Consider the following 25,321-nt stretch of genomic DNA (forward strand, 5'->3'; position numbering starts at 1 on the left):
TTTTGTCTATAACTTGTTTAGAGACAAAAATTATCGCCGCAGATCGGCGATTTTTATCGCAGATAAACCTTGCTATTATCGCAGAAAAGTCAGCGATATTCATGTATTATCGACCTAATGCTCTTAGCCATGTTATCCACCTCCCATTGGATAACATGGCTAAGAACTGCTCAGGGCAGGTGTTAGATTTTGGAGATATTCGCGCTTAGCGCGAATATCTCCAAAAGTTGGTAATAGAAGGTAGCGATGTTAGGGACTGTTTCCAGTCGCTAACATCTTGGCACGCCACTTTGCATGTCATTAGTGATAAGTATCACTGACATGCAAAGCCGGGCCCAAGATGGTCGCTATCTCCTTTTAGGTGTCACTAACTGGTGTTAGCGACAGCTTGATAATAGGGAAATAATTTTATCTCCGCTTTCATGGTTTTTAAAGCCAAAAAAGCGGAGATAAACCCCCTTGATAATATGCCCCACGATTCCTTGGGGGTTTCAGCTGATAGGGCTTGGTATTGTGTTACATGGTAATTTTTCCATGAAACGTCAGAGGGTCGATGTAGGGGTTCTAGAAGAGGTGATAAACCATTTAAGCCTCATGAACAAGCGCATGGTCTTTTAAAGATTTGTGAAGTACTCGGGGCGGCGGTGTGTGTGTGCCCTCTTTCAGGAGCGGGCGGGGGGGCACTGCCAGCAACTTGCCAGGTCAGGTAGTGTTCAACACGTGCATCACCCTTTCTCTGCCTGCTATTGCGCTCCATGCTTCGGAAAGGTAAGAAAAAGAACGTGCATTTGAGTTTGAAATGTCCGATCCTGCAGCAGCACACTTCCAAAGCCCACATATGACAATAACCCGATTCAAGGCCCCATTCACCCGTTTTTCAAAAAATAGATAACACTCCAACAAAGTAAGGTTATAAAACTTTATTAACTTTTAACGATAATGAACAGAACAAAAACTAAAAACATTTAAACATTTATTAACACAAAAAGCAACAATGGTTAGAAGCTGTCTTTTGTGCGAATAGTCCCAAGGCAGCACAACGTGCAGAGTTCTGGACGGCACCCAGGTGATGTCGCCTGGGTGCCGCACTGGTTTAGGGATCCTACAATGCTGCTCCGAAAATTGGCGTGGGGCGTCCCGGGTGGGGCGGGGGGAGGCCTCGTCAGTAGCGGTCTGTTGTGCGAATAGTCCCAAGGCAGGACAACGTGCAGAGTTCTGGACGGCACCCAGGTGATGTCGCCTGGGTGCCGCACTGGTTTAGGGATCCTACAATGCAGCACAGAAAAACAGCGTGGGGCGTCCCGGGTGGTGCGGGGGGAGGCCTCGTCAGTAGCGGTCTGTGTCCAGTGTCACATGGCTGACACAACATGTACGACAGGCACCCAGGTGATGTCCAGTAAACTGCCGCACTGGTTTTGGTATCCTACAATGCTGCTCCGAAAATTGGCGTGCGGCGGCCCGGGGGGGGGGGGGGGAGGCGGCGTGAACGGGCCTCCCCAGGTGGCGGCCATTCAGCTGTTTACCGCCCGCTCTTGCGACTACAGCGTCTCGCTCACCATGTTGTTGAGTTGCTCCCACTCTTGCAGTGCAGCGATAGGCGGCTGCCACATGACTCTTAAAATGGCGGACGGCTCTTCGGTTTTGGGCCTGGTCCACTGAAATGGCCCTGGGACACCTTGGAAGTCGGACGCTTGCCTGCTAGGGCTTGGGCTCCATTCTCGAAAAGCGTCCCCTCAGCCGTGAAGATTGTATAAAAGTCTTGGGGGCCCCCGACTCCCGCAGGCTTTCGGTGGGGAGCGGCTGCCATGATTGCTCGCGGAATGACCACGACGGAGCCACGAGATGGTGGTGCTCTCATGCTGACGCCAGCTTCAGTCTGAATGATCCAGAAACAAGGTGGGGCTTTCATCGTTTGGGAAAAAAAAATGTTCTAAACCAATGAAAAGTGTTATTTTTAGGTCATATGACCAAGCCTTCCATCTTTAGGAAACCAAAAGTAAAATGAACCAATGAAAAGTTTTATAAACAAGTCACATGACCTGTTATGCGACATAGGGCTACAAAAAGCGTAGAAAATCCGTTGGCACGTGAGGCGGCGTCAGTAGCGGACCGATGTGCGAATAGGCCGAAGGCAGCACAACGCGCCGAGATCCGGATGGCACCGAGGTGGTGTCCAGCAAATTGCCGCACTGGTGTGGCCATCCTACAATGCTGCGCCGAAAGACGGCGTGTCCAGCTGAATTGTGGTCACTGTTGCGGTACAGTGACTCGAACGCGCCGAGATCCGGATGGCACCGAGGTGGTGTCCAGCAAATTGCCGCACTGGTGTGGCCATCCTACAATGCTGCGCCGAAAGACGGCGTGTCCAGCTGAATTGCGGTCACTGTTGCGGTACAGTGACTCGAACGCGCCGAGATCCGGATGGCACCGAGGTGGTGTCCAGCAAATTGCCGCACTGGTGTGGCCATCCTACAATGCTGCGCCGAAAGACGGCGTGTCCAGCTGAATTGCGGTCACTGTTGCGGTACAGTGACTCGAACGCGCCGAGATCCGGATGGCACCGAGGTGGTGTCCAGCAAATTGCCGCACTGGTGTGGCCATCCTACAATGCTGCGCCGAAAGACGGCGTGTCCAGCTGAATTGCGGTCACTGTTGCGGTACAGTGACTCGAACGCGCCGAGATCCGGATGGCACCGAGGTGGTGTCCAGCAAATTGCCGCACTGGTGTGGCCATCCTACAATGCTGCGCCGAAAGACGGCGTGTCCAGCTGAGTTGCGGTCACTGTTGCGGTACAGTGACTCGAACGCGCCGAGATCCGGATGGCACCGAGGTGGTGTCCAGCAAATTGCCGCACTGGTGTGGCCATCCTACAATGCTGCGCCGAAAGACGGCGTGTCCAGCTGAATTGCGGTCACTGTTGCGGTACAGTGACTCGAACGCGCCGAGATCCGGATGGCACCGAGGTGGTGTCTAGCAAATTGCCGCACTGGTGTGGCCATCCTACAATGCTGCGCCGAAAGACGGCGTGTCCAGCTGAGTTGCGGTCACTGTTGCGGTACAGTGAGTCGAACGCGCCGAGATCTGGATGGCCAAGTTTCAAGTTTCATCTGGCAGTTTTTCTCCATCCCTCCTGGATCAAAGAAGGTGAATGCTATGCTGTCCTATGGCAACATGAGCATCAACCTGATGAATACGGCATTCGAAAATCATAAATGCCCTAATACACCCAAGAAGTAATTTTTTTTTTGCTCCAGTTGAGCCGTTTTCAATGCCTGTTTTTTGTTGTTTCCCCTCCATCAAGAACAAAACAAAAATACAAGGCGCTAAGATCCGAATGGCAAGTCCTGGATGTTGAGTGCCTCAGTTGAGAGTTCTGAGCAGTGCTTGTAAGACTATCTGAAGTTTATTATAAGAATCAGAGTAAGTTGAAGATTGTCTGAAGCTTATTTGCACCTGCTGCAGCTTCACTAGGTCCGGCGGAACTTTTTTCCTTTTCCTTTCTGCTTCTTTTCCTACAATGCGTTTCATCTGAAGACACGACCAGGTCCCTGAATGTGTGCAGGGGGACGCTATTGATTGAATGAAAATGGCGGCTTGACACAAAGCTGACTCAAGCGTTACTGTTGGTGCTATACAGACAAAAATTGGTTTTCAGTTTGTACATTCTTCAGGTTTTTTTTTCCATCCAAGTCTGATTGAGAGTTTGTAGAAAAATGGCTTCAGATTTTCCACATACTACTCTTCAACATTCTTCCTAAATGTAACAATGTGAAACTCACTAGGAGAACGGCTGTTTCTGTTTCCTTTCAAAATGCTGCCACCAATATTTTCTGAATGGAAGACATCATCTTGTAACATAAAGGGCCGAAAGGGGTTCTGGTCTGGCCGATGGTTGGTGGAGACATTTTGACTATATCTTGGACCTGCCCGGCCTCGCCCAAAATGGCGCCGGTATAAATGGGACTCGTAACTCTTTGCCCGCAAATGTATATCTAGAAAATGTTATTGTAAGTGGCCCTGTCGTATTTTAATTACAAAATGTACGTCCACCGATACCGCAACTGTTAGACACCTTTGTTCTTGTCACCTAATGGCCCGCTCGTTACGTTCTTCTACAGTGTAAATGTCTCCTCATCATATACGATTTGAGTTTGCTCCGTGGCCGGCCCACGTGGTTATAGGCCCGTATTTGTATACTGACATTTTCACAATAAAGGTTTTTAAAACAAAACACGGTAGTAGTATTTTCATTTGTAAAGTTTTTACTTTTAGTGACTGTTTTCGAATCAGTAAAAGGCAAGTGAAATAAAGCAGTCCAATTACATGACGGATAAAAGGTATAATATGTAGGAACGCAGTAAAGATAAATGGTCAAGGGCAGTTGTGTTTTTCATGTCTGCAACATAAAGTGGTCGATAAGAATCTGATAATCAGGCGTATCGGCGACTAAGACAGCAGGCCGAATCTCTTTTACTCAACGGCTCCGTCATGGAAGGAAGAAACGCCCTTTTTCTCGAAAAAGGAATATATTTTACTTGCAAGACAGTTGTAAATTTTCCGGGAAAGTACATTAGCCTGGAATATTATAACATATGTTTGAAAAAAAAATATTGTTCGAAAATAATAAAAAGCGTAATTTTTAGGTCATATGACCAAGCTTTTCATCATTAAATTAACAAAAGTAAAATGAACCAATGAAAAGTTTTATTAACAAGTCACATGACCTGTTATGCTTACGTTACGCGCTGCGCGCCGCGCCTCGGATCACTTCCGGGTGCGCTAACGCGGCGTGTCATAAAACGCATTACGCGACAACGTAGGTCAAGAATATAGTCTACATGTCTCCACCAACCAGCGTTCAGAACACAACCCCTTTCAGCAGTCCAAAAAGTTCTGTTAAATGACAACAGAGGGGACAGGCAACAAGAACCATCAGTCAAAGAGGGGAGGGCAAGTTCTTCTCTTCCGGGTCATGTTGGGGCGCTACCGGAACTGATCGAATTGGTAGTCTACAGTGTTTCTGGATGTTTCAGACTAAAGCTGGCGTCAGCATGAGACCACTACCATCTCGTAGCTCCGTCGTGGCCATTCCACGAGCAATCATGGCAGCCGCTCCCCACCAGAAGCCTGCGGGAGTCGGAGGCCCCCAAGACTTTTGTAGAATCTTCACGGCTGAGGGGACGCTTTTCGAGAATGGGATCCAAGCCCTAGCAGACAAGCGTCCGAGTTCCAAGGTGTCCCAGGGCCATTTTAGTGGACCAGGCCCAAAACCGAAGAGCCGGCCGCCATTTTGAGAGTCCTGTGGCAGCCGCCTATCGCTGCACCGCAAGAGCGGGCGCATCTCAACTACATGGTGAGCGAGACGCTGTAGTCGCAAGAGCGGGCGGAAAACAGCTGAATGGCGGAAGAGGCACAGTGTAGCAAAAGCGGGCGGAATGGCAACTAAAACGATAAAGGGGCGCCTCACTACAGCTTGTCTTCAGGTCAAACGGATTGTGGGACAAGGTCCAGAATTGAAGAGTCATCAAAAGGCAAAAAGTACCGCCGGACCCCGGGAGCCGGCCGCCTATGTCGGGGGCGATCTCAGGCTACACCAGTGCTATAAGACTTGGGGAGGGTGTCGGAGCCAAGCGTCTTCTCCGAGTCCATGGCCATCACAGCGCCCCTCAGGGGCCTCCGTCAAGCTGTTTAGGAAGGTAACATATATTGTTTTCTAATGCAGTCAGGTCCACAAACGACACTCACTTACTTTGAGAATAGTGAAGCTGCAGTAGGTGGAAATAAGCTTCAGACAGTGTTACAAGCGCTGCTCAGAACTCTTAACTATGGCACCCAACATCCAGAACTTATGCTATTTGAGAATGGTAGTGACATCGAAGCATCTCAGGGACCAAAACCATTAACGTACTTTCACGTATGAAAATCTTACTTGGGGAGGGGGCAGGAGCGAAGCGCCCCCTCCCAGTCAGCGCCACCACACCGTATGTTGAAAATCTGAAGCCATCGTTCTACAAAGTCAACCAAACTTGGATTGAAAAATCTAGAAAAATGTACAAACTGAAAACCAGTTTTGGTCTGCATAGCATCAGTAACAACGCTTGAGTCAGCTTTGTGTCAAGCCGCCATTTTGATTCAACAAAGCACAGGCATTGAAAAAGGCTGAAATTCAGAACTCTAAACTATGGCACCCAACATCCAGGAGCTTGCTATCCGGATCTTGGAGCCTTGTGCTGTTTTCGATCTATTCACACATCGGTCCACTACTGACATCATCTTATAAACCAACGTTATGTAAATAGTTTTTTAATAAAATGTTTTACCCTATTTCTTTGCTGGTGTGTTGTCTATATTTTTAATATTTGCATAGGGTTTGTCATTATTTTGTGCGGGATGGGTGATGGAGCTGAGCTGTCTTGCAGCCCTCATGGTGTGGAGCTCAGTTCATCTCACTATTTTCGTATTTCTCAAGAAGGGTTGTTCCTAATATTTCTATTTTAGCGAGGTCAAAAAGAGATCCAATTAGTGGCCTACTGATTTTGCTCGATTACTTTTATTTTTTTACACGATTTTTCACTATCTGCAAAGACTAAACAGAGTATTGCGACTTTGTGCTTGTTTGTAAATAGAGAATGATCCAAAGAGAACCAATTCTAAAACAGTAAATGCTTGGACAACAATCAATCAAATGGAGAGACAAGGAGGTACGACGGATTACAACGGGGGTAAAGGCCTGCGTTAACTACCCTTCTGTATCTGCAAAGAGAGAGTACTACTAAGGCAAAAGAGGGGAGGGGGGGGGCAGCGTTCAAAGCACATCAGCGTGCATAAATACGAAAATGTTTTTATCTATCACGTACTTGACATTTTAAAGCTTTTCATATTTGCTATTAAAAAACCAATGAAATTCACAGAAAAAACCATAGGTTATAGTGGATATATAGTTAGGAATTTTGCATTTACAAAACCTTGAAAATTCAATGAAAAAACCATAGGTTATAGGCCATATATAGTTAGGAATTAGCATTTACAAAACCTTATTTTACTCGCATAAAACCATTGAAATTCCATATATAGTTAGCTAACTATAAGCGCTAACTATATATCGCGCACCCGCAATCCACTGCTGATGATGTCACATATTACATCATTCATGACATGGTCAGTGACATCACTGATGACATCACTGATGACATCTCAAATGACATCACTGATGACAACTCAAATGATATCAATGATGACATCTCAAATGACATCACTGATGACATCACTGATGACAACTCAAATGACATCACTGATGACATCTCATTTGTCATCACTGATCACATCACTCATGTGATAATACAATGAACCTCTTCAGACTCTAATATAATCTTACATACACTCAGTATAAACAGACACTCACAGACTGTCACTCATCCATGGACTTACTCACACACCTAGTCAGTCATGCAAAGAATCAATCACACCTCCATTTCCTCAACTATACAGTTATACACATCTTACTTATTCAAACATATAATAACACATATTTACTCTCTTATATAATCCCTGATACAAGCTCACAGTGATCGATACAGCCAGTCACACATTCACTGGCTCTTATGTTCAGTTATTTATATATCTCAACTCTCACATGTATTGTGTTTTACATACGTACTTACTTGCACATGTAGCAATGAGAAATCCATTCACTCACCAACGCACCCATGCACAGTCAACCGCCCATATAGCTGTTTCCACATGCACTCTTGAACTCATACTCCTAGTGAATCAACTGCTTACACATCTATGCACAGAGTCACGCACCTCCCAGCCACCCACACACACACTCAGCCTCCCATTCAAATATTTGGGCAACCAATCAATAACCCATATGGCTACTCTTATAGCTACTGATCAACACATGCAGCAGCTTACACAACAACAAACATACTGATGCACGAATTAAGACAGTTTAGTCACTAACCCATGTACTCAGTGAGACACATTTAATCACTCACTCATACAGTCAGTCATGCACCTACTAAATTCTTCATCCAGACACTTATACATCCACTCATTCTTCAATATGTGAAACATATTTAAACTTTACAGACACATACAATCACTGGATGTTGTGATCAGTGATGTCATCAGTGATGTCATTTGAGATGTCATCAGTGATGTCATCAGTGATGTCACTGACCATGTCATGAATGATGTAATATGTGACATCATCAGCAGTGGATTGCGGGTGCGCGATATATAGTTAGCGCTTATAGTTAGCTAACTATATATGGAATTTCAATGGTTTTATGCGAGTAAAATAAGGTTTTGTAAATGCTAATTCCTAACTATATATGGCCTATAACCTATGGTTTTTTCATTGAATTTTCAAGGTTTTGTAAATGCAAATTCCTAACTATATATCCACTATAACCTATGGTTTTTTCTGTGAATATATATATATATATATATATATCTATATATATATATATATATATATATATATATGAGGTACGTGGCGCTCCTTAGACAGCTCACAGCATTCAGCCGATCTGAAGACACAGGAACCAGCAAGACCCGTAGTTTGGTGCAATATTTTTATTTTAGTATTTTAGCCCGCACCAGTCCGCCATGACGCGTTTCGGCTAAAGATAGCCTTGATCACATGACAACGTCACGAGGGCTGATCACCCTTTTAAAGTGCAATGTGCCATCACGTGGGTCAGAAACAGAAAAAATACTATGAATGTTTCTAAACTGTCCACAGCAATTAATCACGGCATAAATGCCTGTATATTGTATATGTTACACAATAAAAAACAGCATAATTATCAAATACACTGTAAGACTCTGCACATTATTAGAGTATAAAAAATACATGTATAAATACAATTGCACACTCAGGCACAGGTAATATAAACTTTTAAAATTTGATATAAAGGTTAAAAGCTCATAAATAGTTATATACATATAAAATATAACTAAAATATTAATATAGCAATTCATGTATCTACACATTTGATCCTTGTATATGTTGTCACGGATCAAAACTAAAGTGCAATGATGCCCCAGTGGGCAAAATCCCATGGCCTGAGATATACTCTGTATTGTGCAAAATTGGCTTAATGTGCAACATAGGTGATGGCATAAAAAGTGCTACCAAGTGCATGATAATCAATTAAAAATCAACATTGAAAAATTATATCAGTAAGTCATGGAGGGAAAAAGGGAATGAGATGTATCAGTGCAGAATGAAAAATCCACAGTTTCAAATAAGAGTGCAATAGCTGGAGATGCAGTTACATATTTTACACAACTCAACTAACATTTTCATAGATGGCACATTTAACAGGTCTTGCATATTAACAAACAAAATCATAGATAGGTGTGGCAATCCTCCCCTGTATTGAGACCAGACGGTACCTTAGAATCTAAAAGGATTATATAGCGAGTCTCCAGTTTTCTTAAAAGTGACTCCCTATCACCGCCTCTCCTTTGGGGAGGAACACAGTCTATCGCAAAATATTTCAGTAAAGACGCATCTTTTCCATGAATACTCTCGAAGTGCCTGGCTACTGGGTAAGCCTGATCTGCGTGAGTAATAGCTCGCAGATGTTGGAGTATGCGCTTATGTACTTGTGGCCTGGTACTGCCAACATATCTTAAGCCACATGGGCACTCCAAGACATATACAACAAATTCTGACTTGCAGTTTAGTTGTTGTTGGATTTTTATTGGAAAAGGTGAGAGAGGAGTGGATACCTCAGTCTTACTGATACCGTGCTTACAAGCTTTGCAGCTTGAGCATCTTTTAAAGCCTTTACTGTCACTTAGCCAAGTGCCAGAAACCACTTCAGGACTGCTCGATACTAGACTATCTTTCATGGAGTGGGCTTTGCGATAGGTAATGCTCGGCTTTCTGCTAATGAGTGGTCCTATTACAGGATCATAGGAGACTAAAGACCAGTTGTCCTTAATTATTTTATGGATACATTTATGTTGTTTATTGTACGCCATAATCAGTCTGGTCTCACTGTTAGAGGTGTCAGTTGCAGAATCAGTTTGCGCCTTTCCTGAGCCCAGGAGTGCAATTCTATCCATCCTATTAGCTCTCATAGTGGCTTTATCTATCGTCTCTGTTTTGTACCCCCGCTCAACAAATCTGGCCCTGCATGCTAATTGTGCCAGTCGGCATTCGTCCTCACTGCTACAAATTCGTCTGATACGCAGCATCTCCCCATAAGGGATGCTGCGTATCAGATGTGCTGGGTGATGACTTCCAGCATGTAGCAGTGTGTTTCCTGCCGTTGGTTTACGGAATAGTCTAGTATGCAATTTTTGGTCACAAACATAAAGTTCCACATCTAGGAAGACAATGGATTCTTTACTCACAGTATTAGTAAATCGTATGTTCAGGTTGTTGTTGTTCAATTCCTCTATAAACAAGGTTACCTCTGACTCAGATCCATCCCATATAAAAACCAGGTCATCTATGTACCTTAACCAAAGCTTAACTTTGGTGTTCATGACGGTGGCAAATTGCTTCATCAGGACCTGCTCCTCCCAGTACCCCATGTGAAGACAGGCGTAACTGGGAGAGAAGCAGGCCCCCATTGCCACTCCCCTGGTCTGGATAAACAACTGATTGGAAAAGAGAAAGATGTTGTTCTCAAGACATATATTGATCATATCTAGCAACATTTTGGAGTGATCATGGAAACCCTGATTACGTTTATCCAATCTCTATATATATATATATATATATATATATATATATATATATATATATATATATATATATATATATGCGTCCTTTATTCCAGCAGGTCAGTATTTCTGAATCCCCATTAAAAAAGCCCGACGCGTTTCAAAGCTGACATGCTTCTTGTTCACGGGCTGGTATGCAAATGAGGCAGTGATTACGAGCTGGAGCCGTCAGTCATTATGATTACTTTTTCCCGCCCCCTGGTGGGCTTGCTCAGGTGAATACTGGAAAAGCATTCTGGAACTTCGAGTTCCTGCTCGTGTGTTTTCTCCCTCTGGTGGGGTCTGCCTGCTTTTTTGCATCCATTTCTTTAGTTTTGCTTCTCACCCTCCAGTTGGTATTGGGAGAAAGACGGACCCAGTTCAGCTGTTCTGTCTTGTCATTCTGCCGGTTTGAGGTTCTAGTATCTCAAGGCAGCTCACATTCTTCCTGTGATGGTGCAATTCCACGACCATGGACAGGCCATAAAACTTGAGATACTAGAACCTCAAACCGGCAGAATTTTTTGGACTACCTGTACCAGCATGCCCCGTGACACGCCCACTGGGGCGGGACGCAATATCTCAATAAATTGGTGTTCTACGCAACCTGTTTTTTCTGTCATCTCATGCCAGTGATCAAGAGCTTGCGCTCGAAACACGTATGGCAATTTAGGGTGCGAGATGCGAGCTGACTGCACCACCGCCGCCTGCGAGAATGCTGTGTGGTCAAGGGGTGTGGCTCCCTTTTTGGGCAAACCTGTTGTTGATATATATATATATATATATATATATATATATATATATATATTAAGCAGACACTGATCTAAGAATAAAGTTTGGATTCAGATTCACGGAGTCAGCGCCTTCTTCAATCGTATGAGCATGGTATGAAAGAATATATATATATATATATATATATATATATATATATATATATATATATATATATATATATATATATATATATATACACCCACCCACCCACACACACAAAAACAGAGCATAATTTTCCAGAAAAATGATTACCATTTGAATACTGTGCTACAATGTGCCAAATCCATAGCATTAACGTATTATTACTACACTCTAGTACGCCACAGACAGCTTTACCATATGAATACTGCGATGTAGCAACTTCAGAACGTCATCATAGAAGGAAATGGCATATCACACTGCACTAGATCGACAGCATTTATGCAGGAACACCTTCGTGGCATTTTCCAATTGAATTGCGGCCTGTGGTGTGGGCGTTTCAGCTCCTTACTGTGGCAAAGTGCTGAGATGCTTATGCATCAGTACGTCGTTATCAGCTGCCCACGTCGGAAGTGACGCAGCCCAGCGCAAACTCACGCACATTAAAAACACACCCTCAGCCATGCAGCCCGTGACCTCATGTTAACTTGAAAGCTGTCAGGCTGAAGGACAAGGGCGATACCCTTTGGTATCGCTTTGAAGGACAAGGGCGGCTGACGGCAACGGGAGGAACCAGCTGAGGCGAAAGGTTAGGAAAGGAGAGGGGCTGTCCGGAACGTCTTCCCTTCACTGGCTCTACGTGCGGAATTCATTCTCAGGCCTCGTAGGGCACCGGTCTCGTAAAATGTCTGTCCAGTTCCGAGGCCTCCGGCTGCCAGCAATGTGCAGTCTCATGCCAGATAGAGAGAGGAAAAGCTTAAAGGGAAAACTGCCAGCGCCTCATTTGGGCTGTCAGTAAATCCGGGGAGTTGGCCTAGCACCATCTGAAGGACGGCAACGGGTCGCTCCATTTATAGTCGAGAAAGTGCCGATTATATCTGTATCTGCTCATGATGAGTAAGAGGCGTGGTGTTTGCAAATGTCAGTGCACCTGTTTCTATGACAGGCATCTTTTCTAGCCATCTGTGAATATATTTCTATGATTCACAAGAGCTGGCGCTCTTGCTGGCAGTTCTTATGGCCCACATGCATCATTGTAACATTTTGCGATTTCTTAATTGCGAAAATTAAGGAATCGCAATTAAGAAATCGCAAAATGCTATGCATTAAAAAATTGCAATATTTTTTGCGATTCGGTATTTTTCCTTAATTGCGGTTCACAATTTGCGAATCGCAATCAAGGAAAACCCTTCCCATTGATTCTGGCCCATAGGAAGGAATGGGAAGGCATTCACATTTTGCGAATTTCATTTTGCGATTCGCAAAATGTGAATGCAATTTCAAGGGTGCAGGGGGGGGTCCAAAGAACCCCTCTCTGCACCCCTGAAATTTAACTGTGAGTGCAATTTACACACACACATGACCCAAGGACATGTGTGTGTGTAAATTAAAACTTTCAAATATGCAACTAGTGCATGTTTGAAACTTTTCTGTAAATTAGCATGAAGTTTAACTTCATGCTAATTTACCCCTTCCAAATAGCGAATTCGCAATTTAAAATTAATCATGCATTGCATTTAAGAAATCTCAAATTGCGATTTCTTAAATACAATCGCAATTTTAGAAATCGCAACATGGTTGCGATTCCTAAAATTGCGAAATGCATGATGCATTCCAAAGTAGTCAATTGCATTCGCAAACGGCCGAAAATTGCGTTTCGCACCGTTTGCGAATGCAATTCTGTTTGATGCATCTAGGCCTATGTTGCCAGGCACCTTTCTTGCAGTCAGCGCGCACATATCAATGCTAGGCACCGATAATTGAACTGAGGGCCTGATTTAGAGGGTGCATACGTGCCAACATTTCACAAGTGGAAAGTGGGAGAATTTGGAAAATAATATATAAGGGGAATGTGTTTTACCCATTGACATACATTCAATCAGAGGCAATTTCAGGCAGGAACAAGATAAGATAAGATAAAGCCATTTTTTGACTTCAAACATCAAGAGTCTAACTTCTGAATCAGGTCTGCTGGCATGTATGCAGAGGGGATACTATGTCATAAACATGACGGATATCCTGTTACCGTATTACAAGTGCTGTAGGATGTAATGTACGTGCAATACAAGCAGCGGCGGCCTGCACAGGTAAAGGCGGAAGGGCGGGGGCAGTCAACAGACAATGGAAAAGGTATGATTAAATAAGAAATAATACCTATTCTGTCGTCTGTCGGCTTCCCCTGCCCCTGTCACGCCCTGCCCCGCTCCACCCTACCGCGCTTACCTGTGCTGGCCGCCGCTGAATACAGGGGACAGGATATCCGCTTTGTTTGTGATGGAGTATCCCACTGCAGAACTCTAAATTAGGCCCCCAGTTTCCCAGATCAGTGAGTGTCTAGAGCCAATTTGGCTTGCCATGTGTACTGTTTCATTGTCCACTCTAATATAGGAATTGTCAAAACTATTTAGGGGGAACTTCCTCGTTTACCTGCAATACTTAATTTGAAGTTTTCCGTTGCGTTGCAGGAGCAGGCTTGGCTAAGCTTGAAGGTCTCGAATTCCTCTGAAACAAAAGACGACAGAGAGGTGAGCGCAAAGGTGTAACACTTCCATAGACAGTAGAATATACACTTGAATTGTTAAAGCTCTGGACATCAAGGATGAAGCTGCTGAATTGATAACAAGAAAAATTTGCATCAGATATCTTGCAATGGCTTCCCTTTCATCCCACTGTTAAATCCACACCACCCTGAAGAGACTTAAGGGGTCTTTAAGCACCATACAAGCAATCAGCCCAATGTAACGACCATCCTTCTCCAGTGTCCCCTCCTTTCATTACCACGGTACGTGCAGCTAACATGACATGTCCAGGGCCGGATTGGCCTTTTATTTCACTAGGAATTTCCCCAGCGGGTTGGGGCCCTTGGAGGCTGGTTTTGAAATCCCTTGGTGGCTCCTTTTGCCCCTGTCACTTTCATCACCTCCCTGAGGTTAACTGCAGCAGGCATGAGGAGGCTGCAAGGGTGGGAGGGTTGGGGTAGATTGAGAGAAATCGATCAGAGAAGGAGAAGAGAGAAGGAGAGAAAGAGGTGGTGAGAGGAGACAAAGGGACTGGAGCTGGTTGGATCTTTTTCGCCAGTGCTGCTTTTGGTTCCTCAGTCCTGCCCTGGACACGGCTGTGGTACCAGGAGACCAGAGATCTCATCCTTGTGTTTAAAACATTTCATGAAACTGAGAAATTCTGAGCATATCCTATCATTATCCTGGTTGGCAGCCCTTGGAAACAATACACCTCAATGGACGCCTCATTCAGAGCACTCCTGATTGGGGCTTGTAATAGGAGTTACTTGTCCCATTGGAATTACGAGATCTGCAGTAACTTCGTGGATCCGGTCCTTCCACCTAGACCATTGGCTGCTGAAGGCGGTATACAACTTTACAACAAATCTTTTACCACACACTACCATTACAACGCAGCTTTTACAACGCAGACCATTACCACGCATTGCTCTGGGGGGCGCTCTACGATAGGGAATATGTTTAATTTACTATCCAACACCTTCCCTAGTGTCCACGCGGACTGGAGTTGGAATAGTAAATTAAACTTTTCACTATCCAGCACCCCAAACTAAAATGCGTGGTAAAGGTTTGCGTTGTAAAAAACGCGTTGTAAATGCATGCGTGGTAAAAGAATGCGTGGTAACGTCATACATCCGCTGAAGGCAGACTAAATACCCTGGTGCAACTCCAGGGAGAAATAAGGACTATAGATGTTGTAATTCCATAGTATATGTTTTTGTATGTACAACACTACGGTGCATTTCAATAAGGTTTGTATTTTAGCAAAATAATAAATACATAAAAAGAAAATAATTATTTAAGGTTGCAGCTAACCATGGTCAGGGTTGGACTGGCCTATAGGGCAAAGGCCACTCAGGCAGTGCCCTACCGGCTGGTCTGACAGGTCAGCGTGGGGGCTGGATTTCGGTCTGTTTGTGAGCCTATTTAATGGTCTGGTGTGCCGGGTTTTGCTATTTTGTCTCCCTGATTTTACAACAAACATTGACTGCAGCATGCACAAATGTATGAAGTCTCCCATGCCTTTCAAAAGCCTTAAACAATTCGATTTCCAAACTGCCCTTGTTTGCAGGATATGGGCCACGTTTTTAGCTAGCCACTTCTATTCCGGTGCCAGGACCTATTTTTGCCTCAGTCCGACCCTGACTGCGGTGTGAGCGTGCCCTATCATTGGCATACATAAATCACGTGGAAATATTGTATGCACCCTCACAATGGCATTCAGAAATCAACCCATGGGTAAATAACTGCACACAGAAACTGTGGTATAAGTTTGGTTTGCAAACAACCTTTTAATTTATTCGTATGAACATATCTTAATTCATGTTTGATATCCAGAAATTCTGCATAATTCATGGTTTGCTAACATCCTAGCAAATTAATGGTATGCACACACTGACCTAAATCATGGAATGAAAAACCCCCAATTCGGAGTATGCTCGGATCCATTCTAATTGATTGCATGCATACACTTATGCCAGGTACAAATCCTGGGTAGCTCATGGTTTGAAGAAATATTGGATTATGTTATAGCCTACACAATCCTTTATGCAATATGTTGTATATGATCGTGGCTAACTCTGTATATGTACACACTCGGCTTAAATCACAGTGTGCAGAAATGCTGGCTATTTAGTAGTACACACATAATCTAGGTAAATGTGTGCATTACTAATCCATGGCTAAATCATGCTGTGAACAATTCTTCACTAATTTTATACAGTGGCGGCTCCTCCGGTTTGGCGGAGGTGCGTCATCACACTGCTTTGAAGCAGTGCGAGATAAGGAAACATAAAACCATAACACATTTTAGTTATTATAATGTTATGTTTGTGCTGTTTTGCGGGCGGGTGGGTGGGCGGGGCTGGTCTGCTCTCGGACCAGGGAAGGGGAGGAGTCGTTGGCCCACTCCTAAGTGCGCAATGGCTGTTTGGTCGGCCCTCTCGGGCCACTCAAACCAGTCATGCGCACTTTCCCTATTCTCCATGCAGGCTGCATTACAGCCTGCTTGAGAACATGCCCAGCCCTCCATTCCCTGATTGAGCGTCGAACCAGGATGCTCAAAACCAATCACAATGCTGATTTTCATTGTTGTGATTGGCCAGCGCAGCCTGAGTGCCTACCAATCGTAATGCCGCACTGCAGCGCTGTGATTGGTCAGTGGGGCCTGGCTGTGCTTCCTGTTCCTCCAGAAGAGGAGGAGCAGAGATGCGGGACCTTGCAGGAAGGTAAGTTAATTAAAAAAAATTTATTACGTGCATCCTTGCGTGACCCCACCCCCACCCCTAGCATCCCCCGCCACCCACGAGCCATGCCGGCTACCATTGAATTTATTGTATGCAAGAAATAAATATAAGGGAATCCTCTAACGCATCTGCTGGTGTTTCGGGTGTGGGCGGGGTTAGGTGCAGTTATATCAGGCTTCCATCCTGGCTAATTTCTAGTACATTCATAATCATGAATTCTGGTGTATATTAATCGTAAAGGATGACATGTATGAGGAGGCGCTGCGGACTTGCTGGCTTCATGCCTTACCTTTCCCAGAAAGCCACTGTTTCACTGTTTCTGTCACATCGAAGGAGAGCCACACATTTTCTGGAACGGATGACCTCACAAATTTGTTGCCCAGGTAACGTGGAGATGTTCTGCCATTGCACTGTTAAAGGAAGGAGCCAGGAATGCATTATTAGATTATAGAAAATTGACTAATGCAATATAATGGTAAACATTTCTGTCAGGTACCAGGTGACCTGTGACAGTAGGGAAGGCAAGGAACTAGCATGAGTCAAAACTCACAAAGGAGTCACAAATATTTTATTCTGTTTGTGACTCTTCAGAAATATTTGTGGGACACCACTAAGCCATTTCATAGAGCTGTGTAAAGCATGTGGCCCAATGTCAAGTTGCCTTTGGAGATCATGAAGTCATTATGTTCTGAGTTATGACCAGTTCCTCCAATCAAAAAGGCCCTCCTCAAAATCAGAGCAAGAGTCTCGTACAGGTGAGGAAGAGATGTGCAACTTTTACCATTTCCAGGCCTAAAAATTGTGTTCAATACCACAGACTAAAAGAACCTCCATTGTCTGAGGTGGCTGAAGCCATATGCGTAGCAAAGAAGGAGTCCACACAACACGGGATCAGTTAAGAACCTTCCCGTAACCCGCTTTCCAATCACCTGCCTCCCACCAACATTCCGTCCAACATTACACCCACCAACATTCTGTCCAACGTCGCTTAGAACACTGCAATATGCTCCTCCCTTCCCTGGATCAAATAATGTATCCCTTGCTACGATCATTATTTTTTATTTGATTCCTTTGTGTTAAACTCCCACCAAGTCTTGTGTCATAATACAAAGGAATCATCTCTGCTGCATTGTTCTTCAGCACTTACCAGTGCCCCTTCTGAAGATTTCAGGTGACTAGAACCCCCTTTGCCACACCTACTATTGAAACACTACTCTACTCACACGTCGCCAAGATGCAAAACTTCCACAAGGGTCTGGAGTTCTCCCTCTGCCATCAAATCATGGATGGCAACGAAAATGTTAGAACTTGTTGGACCCAAGCTGAATTACTATAATTCAGTGCCAAATATACAGCCAATATCCATTCAAGCAAACTCTTTCACTCATGATAGCCACAAGTCAATACATACAGGATTTCCAAGGCCAACATACCACAGTACTGTCAGCCTTTTCCTATGTATCCTCTCTTATAATGGTGCCATTGCTCCAATATTACAACTGTAGAATAGACTAATATATACATGTCTCCTCTACTCGTTAAATCCCCAAAGCTGCAAAAAGTATTATACGCATATATATTATTACCGCTCTCTTTAAACACTCAAATGATTTCAGCAAAATAGTGAAAACATCAAGAATTAGCACAGACCTAGAAATTCTGTCTACACTGGCCTACCAACACACCAAATAGGCACTTGAACTCCATCACCATGATCCTGAAATCACTACGATGGCTTCTTTTAAACGTAACATCTGACTTTCAAGACTCTCTGGTCTACCCGAATTCCATGGATGGGAAATTCTCAAAATTTCTAAGCAACAAAGTACAATGCTTGCTCACCATCCAACACCTTCTTCCAGGAGCGGCCCATGCAGGCAAGCACGGTGGGGCGGGGTGGGGGTGGGGGGTCGATGATGAGGGAGAAAAAAATCAAGAAAACCACTTACAGAGCGCTCGCCTCATCGCCGACTCTGCAATGCGGGAGCGCAAGGTAAGTGCTTTTCTTTTTTCAAATTTTATTTTCCCTCGTCATCGTCTGTCGAGTGGCCTCCCCAGCCAACTCTTACCTGCGATTGCCGCTCCTGCCTACTTCAGATACCCCAACCATACTTCAGGGGAAAAGAATGCCGATAGAACCTACTTTGGAAAGTGCTGTGTCTGACCACGTGTAACAGAATCAATCACTTATCTCTAGAATAAAAATATCTAATCTCACTGCAGTCACTACTTTTATCCAGAAATAGGCCTGTGATTTCCAATAATTTATATCCGGATGACATTTTGCACTCTAGTTTTCCAAATGTCTAAGTATGGCCATTAAACAGATCGTCTTATTTGACGACAATAATGTGAGTTTAGGTCATCATATTTGTTTGAACAATGTACCCGTATCCATCAGGACCGCCCCAATGCTGCGCCAATTTAGGAAAGAGTTGAAGACACACCTCTTTAAAGAACACTATATAACAATGCATAAACTGTCTACAAATAAGCTACCTCTCCACACACTCATTGACTGTATTCTTGTCTTTGTCCCTGTACAGCGCTCCAATGCTTTTTGTCTAGGTTCTTACTATGGAAATACCACATGCATACAAATATTTGTTGACTATCTCATAAAGAGCCAAAGTAGCTTTTCTCACATCCAACTCCTAGATTGTGCAGCAGTAGTGGCCCGTGCAGGTAAGAGCGGAGGGGTGGGGTGGGGAGGGAGTCGACAGACAACAACGAGGGAAAATGACATTTTAAAAAAGAAAATCGCTTACCTTGTGCTCGCCACATCGCCGAGTTGGTGATGCAGCCAACGCAGCGTATGTGGCAATGAAACAAACGCAAGGTAAGTGGTTTTATTTTGTCAACTCCCTCCCCGTCCACTAATACCTGCATGGGCCACTCCTGAAGTGTAGGAAGAACCCTGGAGAGGGTTGTCTGTGTGCCAAAAATTATTTGCATATACGCCATCCATCCAGAATGTATGTTTGGAAATATAGCAGATCAGTGTTTTTGATCAGGTAGCTGATTTTTGCAAACAGTACAATGATATCTATAAAAATTGATTGGGCACAGATCCTTTTTTACTGCCGTTGGCAGATTGTGTATTATGTTGCTGGTTTTCTTTATAATGTTTTGTGCTCTGTAAATGGAGGTAAGCTTGGAACCTAGAATCAGCCAGTAATGGTGAATGAGTAATTATACAGAGTGCCAAAGACAGAGTAACACACATATAGGAGCATGATTTGAAACCCATGCACACCCTGCAGCAAGTGAATGTTGTGTCCAGCCAGAATAACTCACAAGCGGTCAATGTGCATGACTTTTGGCCTGGCAGGGATGCTGCACAGTGATACATTCTCCCAGACACTTAAAGTGACTAGTTATGGCCTCATGCAGTGATGTCCAGAAGTGGACACTTGTATTGTCAATCACCTGATACAACTCAACCCGCTGCTCAACACTCCTTTCTGCGTTGTTCGAGCTTAGCTGTAGCATCCGAAGCTCCGCGCGGTACAGCAAGGTCTCGCTGGTTACGCTCTCGCGCAGTTTGGACGCATTGAATATGATCACCACATCACCTTCGCGTCGGTCACAGGCTGAAGGGATCGGAGCTCCTGGAAAATAGAAGAGTACAGTTTAGGTCACAGGAAAACACCCACATAAGTAAAGAACAACCTAACATAAGGTTCCCTATAGTACATAATAACGTTATCATTGTAAATAATAAGACTGCCAATGTTCATGTCTGGCTTGAGATGGGACTTTTAGAGTAACAAACACATCAGAGAACAATGAAAAGTAAGGTAAAAGTGGATCAGAGCCCAAGACAATCATTTTAGGCACCAAACACCTTACCAAGTCTGGTTATAGCACCATTTTTTACTCAATTGCAACTTAAAATACTTCCAGACTTTGGAAGCCTAAACAGGAATATAAAAATGTACAATTAGTCAAAGTGAACTGGAGAAAAATAGCGTATAATTTTTCTAATTATGAAAAGGTGGATTAAGGCTTGTTTCCGCTAATCTGTTTTTCAAACTAAATGTTCATTTTTTTGTGTCTTGTTTCACCCAAGTTCCTTATTCCAGTTTTTGCTAGGAAGGGAATTGAGACTGATGGAGAAAACCAAATTTGTCAAGTATTATCCTATTTGGGCAACACAATAGATAAGGTTTCCTGGTGCCAGTTCACGGGTTATGACAGCCCCTATCCCATAAATTTACACGAGATGTCCCAGTAATGGGGAAGTGTTTCTGGGGATAAAAAAAAGTCAGGCAATGTTTCTGTTTATCTTGTGCAAACATTTATTTTTTTTGCAAATATGTTGTGGCAGTCTTAAGTAGGCCAGGAATGCTGGATCTGTGCCAAATTTTCAGAATAGCCATTTACAATGTAAATTACTTTAATTTAGATATTCAGAAGATCAGGCACGGATTCATAGCCTCCCAGGACATGCGCTAGGGCCATGCACAGTCTGAGAAGAGATATTAATGGATCTTAGATACATTGCATGTATTGGTATCCAAGGACATACCTATAATTCTACAGAAACCAGCCAAAGGGGAAGTGAGGAATACAATTGTATTCTAATATTAGTGGTATTGCCAATAGCATGGAGGCCATTCCAGAGTCATAGCTACCATACCAGTGTTGTAACCAAGACACTGGGTCCTCAGTGTGTACTTCTTAAAATCAAACGGGTCTTAACCACTTCTAACTTCGAAACTTTGGGTTAACAGATAACTTCACAAACATTGTAGACTGAATACCATACACGATCTGATTGCCAAGTCACTTTGAGGAGGGCAATGTCATTAAGAAGTGACAATTTACCATTTAGGAAGTTGCAAAACGTGTTGGATAACCGGTAAAGCAGTCTCTTGCAAAAATATGTATATCTGTTGATGAGCTCTGACTGCTAATTTCAAATTAAGAAAACAAAGTTGCGATCAAATAATTACATTATTCTAAAATGATATGTGTAGGGATTATGTTAGCGCTTTATTAAATTAAAGGAACAATGCGAAAGGCCTGGTTATATGTTTTTTGTATTTAGAAGGCTCAAAAACAATTGATACAGAGGGATTTAGTTAGGAGCAGACAGTTCAAATTAAAGTTATGGTTCCCCGGCCGCTGGTTGGTTTGACGTAGCTTCATGGGTCACTGTGAACCCACAAAGGGTAAGCTTAGACCCTGATGTCCAAAAGTGTTAAAGGTGATTGGAGGACATGACTGCAAGGCCAGCCCAGGATAGGTTGTGTTGTGAAGGGACAGGGAGTGGCCATTTATTCATAAAATGAGTGTGGTATTTTCATTCTGCGAGGAGATCGCAGTGAGGTTGCTCTGTTTTGAATAATGGTGTGTTCTGCAACACAAATGTAATCGTTTCCATGCTCTAATATGTATCTTAATGCACATCCTCTGCCCCTAACAATGTACTAATATTTGTATAAAATAAAAAAAATCGGAACTGTGATTGTAGAAGTCTCAAGGTTAAGTAGAAATAGAAGAACTGTTCTGAGCAAATTTACTCAAACCAATTAGAAAGAGCCTCATGTACAGCTTGAAAAACTAAACAAGAACCTCCAAGGATATGACCAAAGCTTCTAGAGGTCAATGAACGCATCTGTGCACTACTGTTTTAATTGAACTTGTAGCATAATATATTATTCCTCATTCATTTTGATATATGTCTTTTCATTATGTGCCAAAGACGTGGATTTAAGTTGTTTAGTGTCAGCTGTAATGTTTTTGAGTTATAACTGTATTTGTATTATTGGTCTTATTTTAGAATTTCTGTAAAATTCACCAATAACATATTGCTTGAAAATGTGCCATTTTTACAGGTAGCATTTGTGCAGGGGGCTTATTCTGATTAGAGAACAGCCCCACCTCAGGGCTCCATTATACTTTGGAGCACCCCATTCATTAGCCGACGAGGCGCTTTCTGGCTCAACCAAGCGCTTGTGGTGGAGCAGTCAACAAGGTGCTTTCTAACTTTGCCAAGCCTTATGGTTGACACCAGAGCCTTCCATACATTCAAACTTAAATGTTTTCCCTGAGTATCAGCTTCATTTTAGTTGCAAATATTTAATGGGAAACAGCCATTACAACGAGGTCATAACCACGCACAACCGTTACCACAAAGCCAAATTACCACCCATATGCCTTTACCACGCATGCTTTTGGCATGCATGACTCTACCACGAATGTTGTTTTAAAGGAATGAAGGATAAAGGTATATGTGGGTTAATGCTTGCGCTCTGATTTTTAAATGGTTGTGCGAAGAACTGAAAGTTATAATGGCTTTGAGTTAGTGTTTAGGGTTTAGGATTTGTTTTTAGGGTTAGTTGATACGGTTTCGAGATAGTTTAAGGGTTTTGGGTGGGTTTTTATGGCTTAGGGTTGGTGTGGGATAGGGTTCCTGAAATTTAGGGCTCAGGGCATGTGTTTGTTTTAACCATAAAGGAGTTGCCATTTCTTCAGTAATGACATTGCGATGCGGCTGCGGGAATGTGTAGGGGAGAAGTGGAACTTGGACCGGCGCTCTCACATGTACGCACCATGTGTTTAAAAAAGTCATACCTCTACTACAGCGTTGGAATGTCCTAGGAATTGGTTGACTGTATTTGTACCCTCTTGGTGACGTAGCGTTTAGCATTTGCAGCTGTTTCCTGGTTTTTAGATATTGGCTCCTGTGAGTGTGTTGTAGGACACCCATTGGTTACTGTTGGGCAAATCACAGTCACCGAGTGTACGCGCAGTTTAAGGCAGGACGACAATCAGCTTTCACAGTAAGTGATTTTCTATGATCTACTTAACGATTTACACGCCCACTGGGAATAGCACGTTTTGTAATATACTTAACCAATTAAATTTTGGCAACTCATATGCCTTTACAACAAAATGTTGGTGGTAAAGACATTCGTAGTAAAGGCATATGCATTGTCAAAATATTCATAGCAAATGCATGCTTGGCAATTACGCATGCATAGTATAGACAGTGTGGTAAAGGCATGTTTGGTCACTGCATGCATGGGTCCGTCATACAACCATATTTAATACACATTTGGGAGCTGGTGTTACATCAAATTTGGGTCACTCCACCATTCAACTCCGACATCCTGCTTTTGCCTGTTACTGAGGGTATCTGTTTAGAATTCATTATACCACATCTGCAGGCTCTAATGGGATTTTATGTTATACTGTATGGATTTTACTAAATTCCATAAAAGTACCGACAGGACAGCTGATTAGCTGAACACTCGTTGCTGATAAGTGCAGTGTTCAGGAGGTCATGAGTTTAAATGTTGGCTGTGCAGACCCGTATTCTATCCATCCAAAGTAAGTAAATTGGGTAATACTAACATCTGTTATTTACAGTGCTTAGAAATGGTAGGAGTCTCGTATTTGACCCTATATAAAAAGCAAGTTATTATTAAATATCACTTTTCCTTTTAATTGAGTTGATCAATGCTTATTCGATTAACTTACATGTATTATTGACCACTCCAAACAAATGTTCGTATTATACACGATCGAGCTTCAAAGTACTTTAGAGGTGTTTCTCTTACCTAAGTGCAGTATTATACAGCTGCGTAACGAAATTTGAGGGGGTCCCACTGCAAAGTACATGGAGGGGGCCCACCACGCTTCGCGCCCGCTGAGGAGCTCTCAGGCCAAGGCCCTGACCCCCGATGCACAGTGCTGGAGGGGGCACCCTGGAGCTGGGCCCCCCACCCCCGCACTGCGGAGGGGTGTGGCTAATGTTACGCCACTGATACCATATAAATAGTGACTTCTGACGCGCAGCGGTGTACATCAACTCACAGAAAGCACAGTGTCGGCCTGCAGATTACAAACACTTCTGCAGCAGGCGATGGACATACAACAATGTTTTAGGCATTAGCACTTTGAGGCCCTCACAGGTGTGTAGCACGCTATATAAACCCCTGATTGAGAGCTATCTTTCCAGCGGGCAGAGTTTGGGCCACAGGATGCTCCTCAAAGTATTGGAGAGGAGCAGGGCTTTAAGTGGGGTGGTCCTGTTTGGTCTCAGAGCCAGCAGTAATTAAAAACTGGCTTCAAAACGGGCCTTCTATTCATGTCCATAACTTTCGGGGTAAAACACTGATCAACTTTTCATCAACTGGAAAAAACTTTAAGGTAATTTATTTGAGCGATGCATTCCCTACTTCGCTTTCACATATTTCACTTCCTAAGAAAATTTGGTTTGGACAGCTATTGTTTCTGTGTTTTTTTCATGCAACATATGACTCTTGTGTAGTGCATACTGTGGACTAAGTCACTGCTAGGTTTCTAAGTGAGTTCAGGTTGTGAGTGGGTGCTAATGACAGGGCACAACTGACAGTTCTGAGGTTGAGGCTGAAGTCAGTTGGAGCTCCTCACAGTGCCTC

At 43.5% G+C, this 25,321-nt stretch overlaps 1 protein-coding gene across 1 annotated transcript in view; it reads right to left on the minus strand.

Annotated features, from left to right (window-relative positions):
* The window catches only part of TGFB1 (transforming growth factor beta 1), a 156,369-nt gene that overhangs the window by 34,979 nt on the left and 96,069 nt on the right, over nt 1-25,321 (minus strand). The window contains 3 exon segments of the mRNA XM_086938626.1: nt 14,072-14,146; nt 17,197-17,317; nt 20,337-20,518. Coding sequence (XP_086794752.1) covers nt 14,072-14,146; nt 17,197-17,317; nt 20,337-20,518 — 378 coding nt within the window.

This window comes from Lissotriton vulgaris, chromosome 9 (genome assembly GCF_964263255.1).
Source record: "Lissotriton vulgaris chromosome 9, aLisVul1.2, whole genome shotgun sequence".
Classification (NCBI taxonomy): Eukaryota; Metazoa; Chordata; class Amphibia; order Caudata; family Salamandridae; genus Lissotriton; species Lissotriton vulgaris.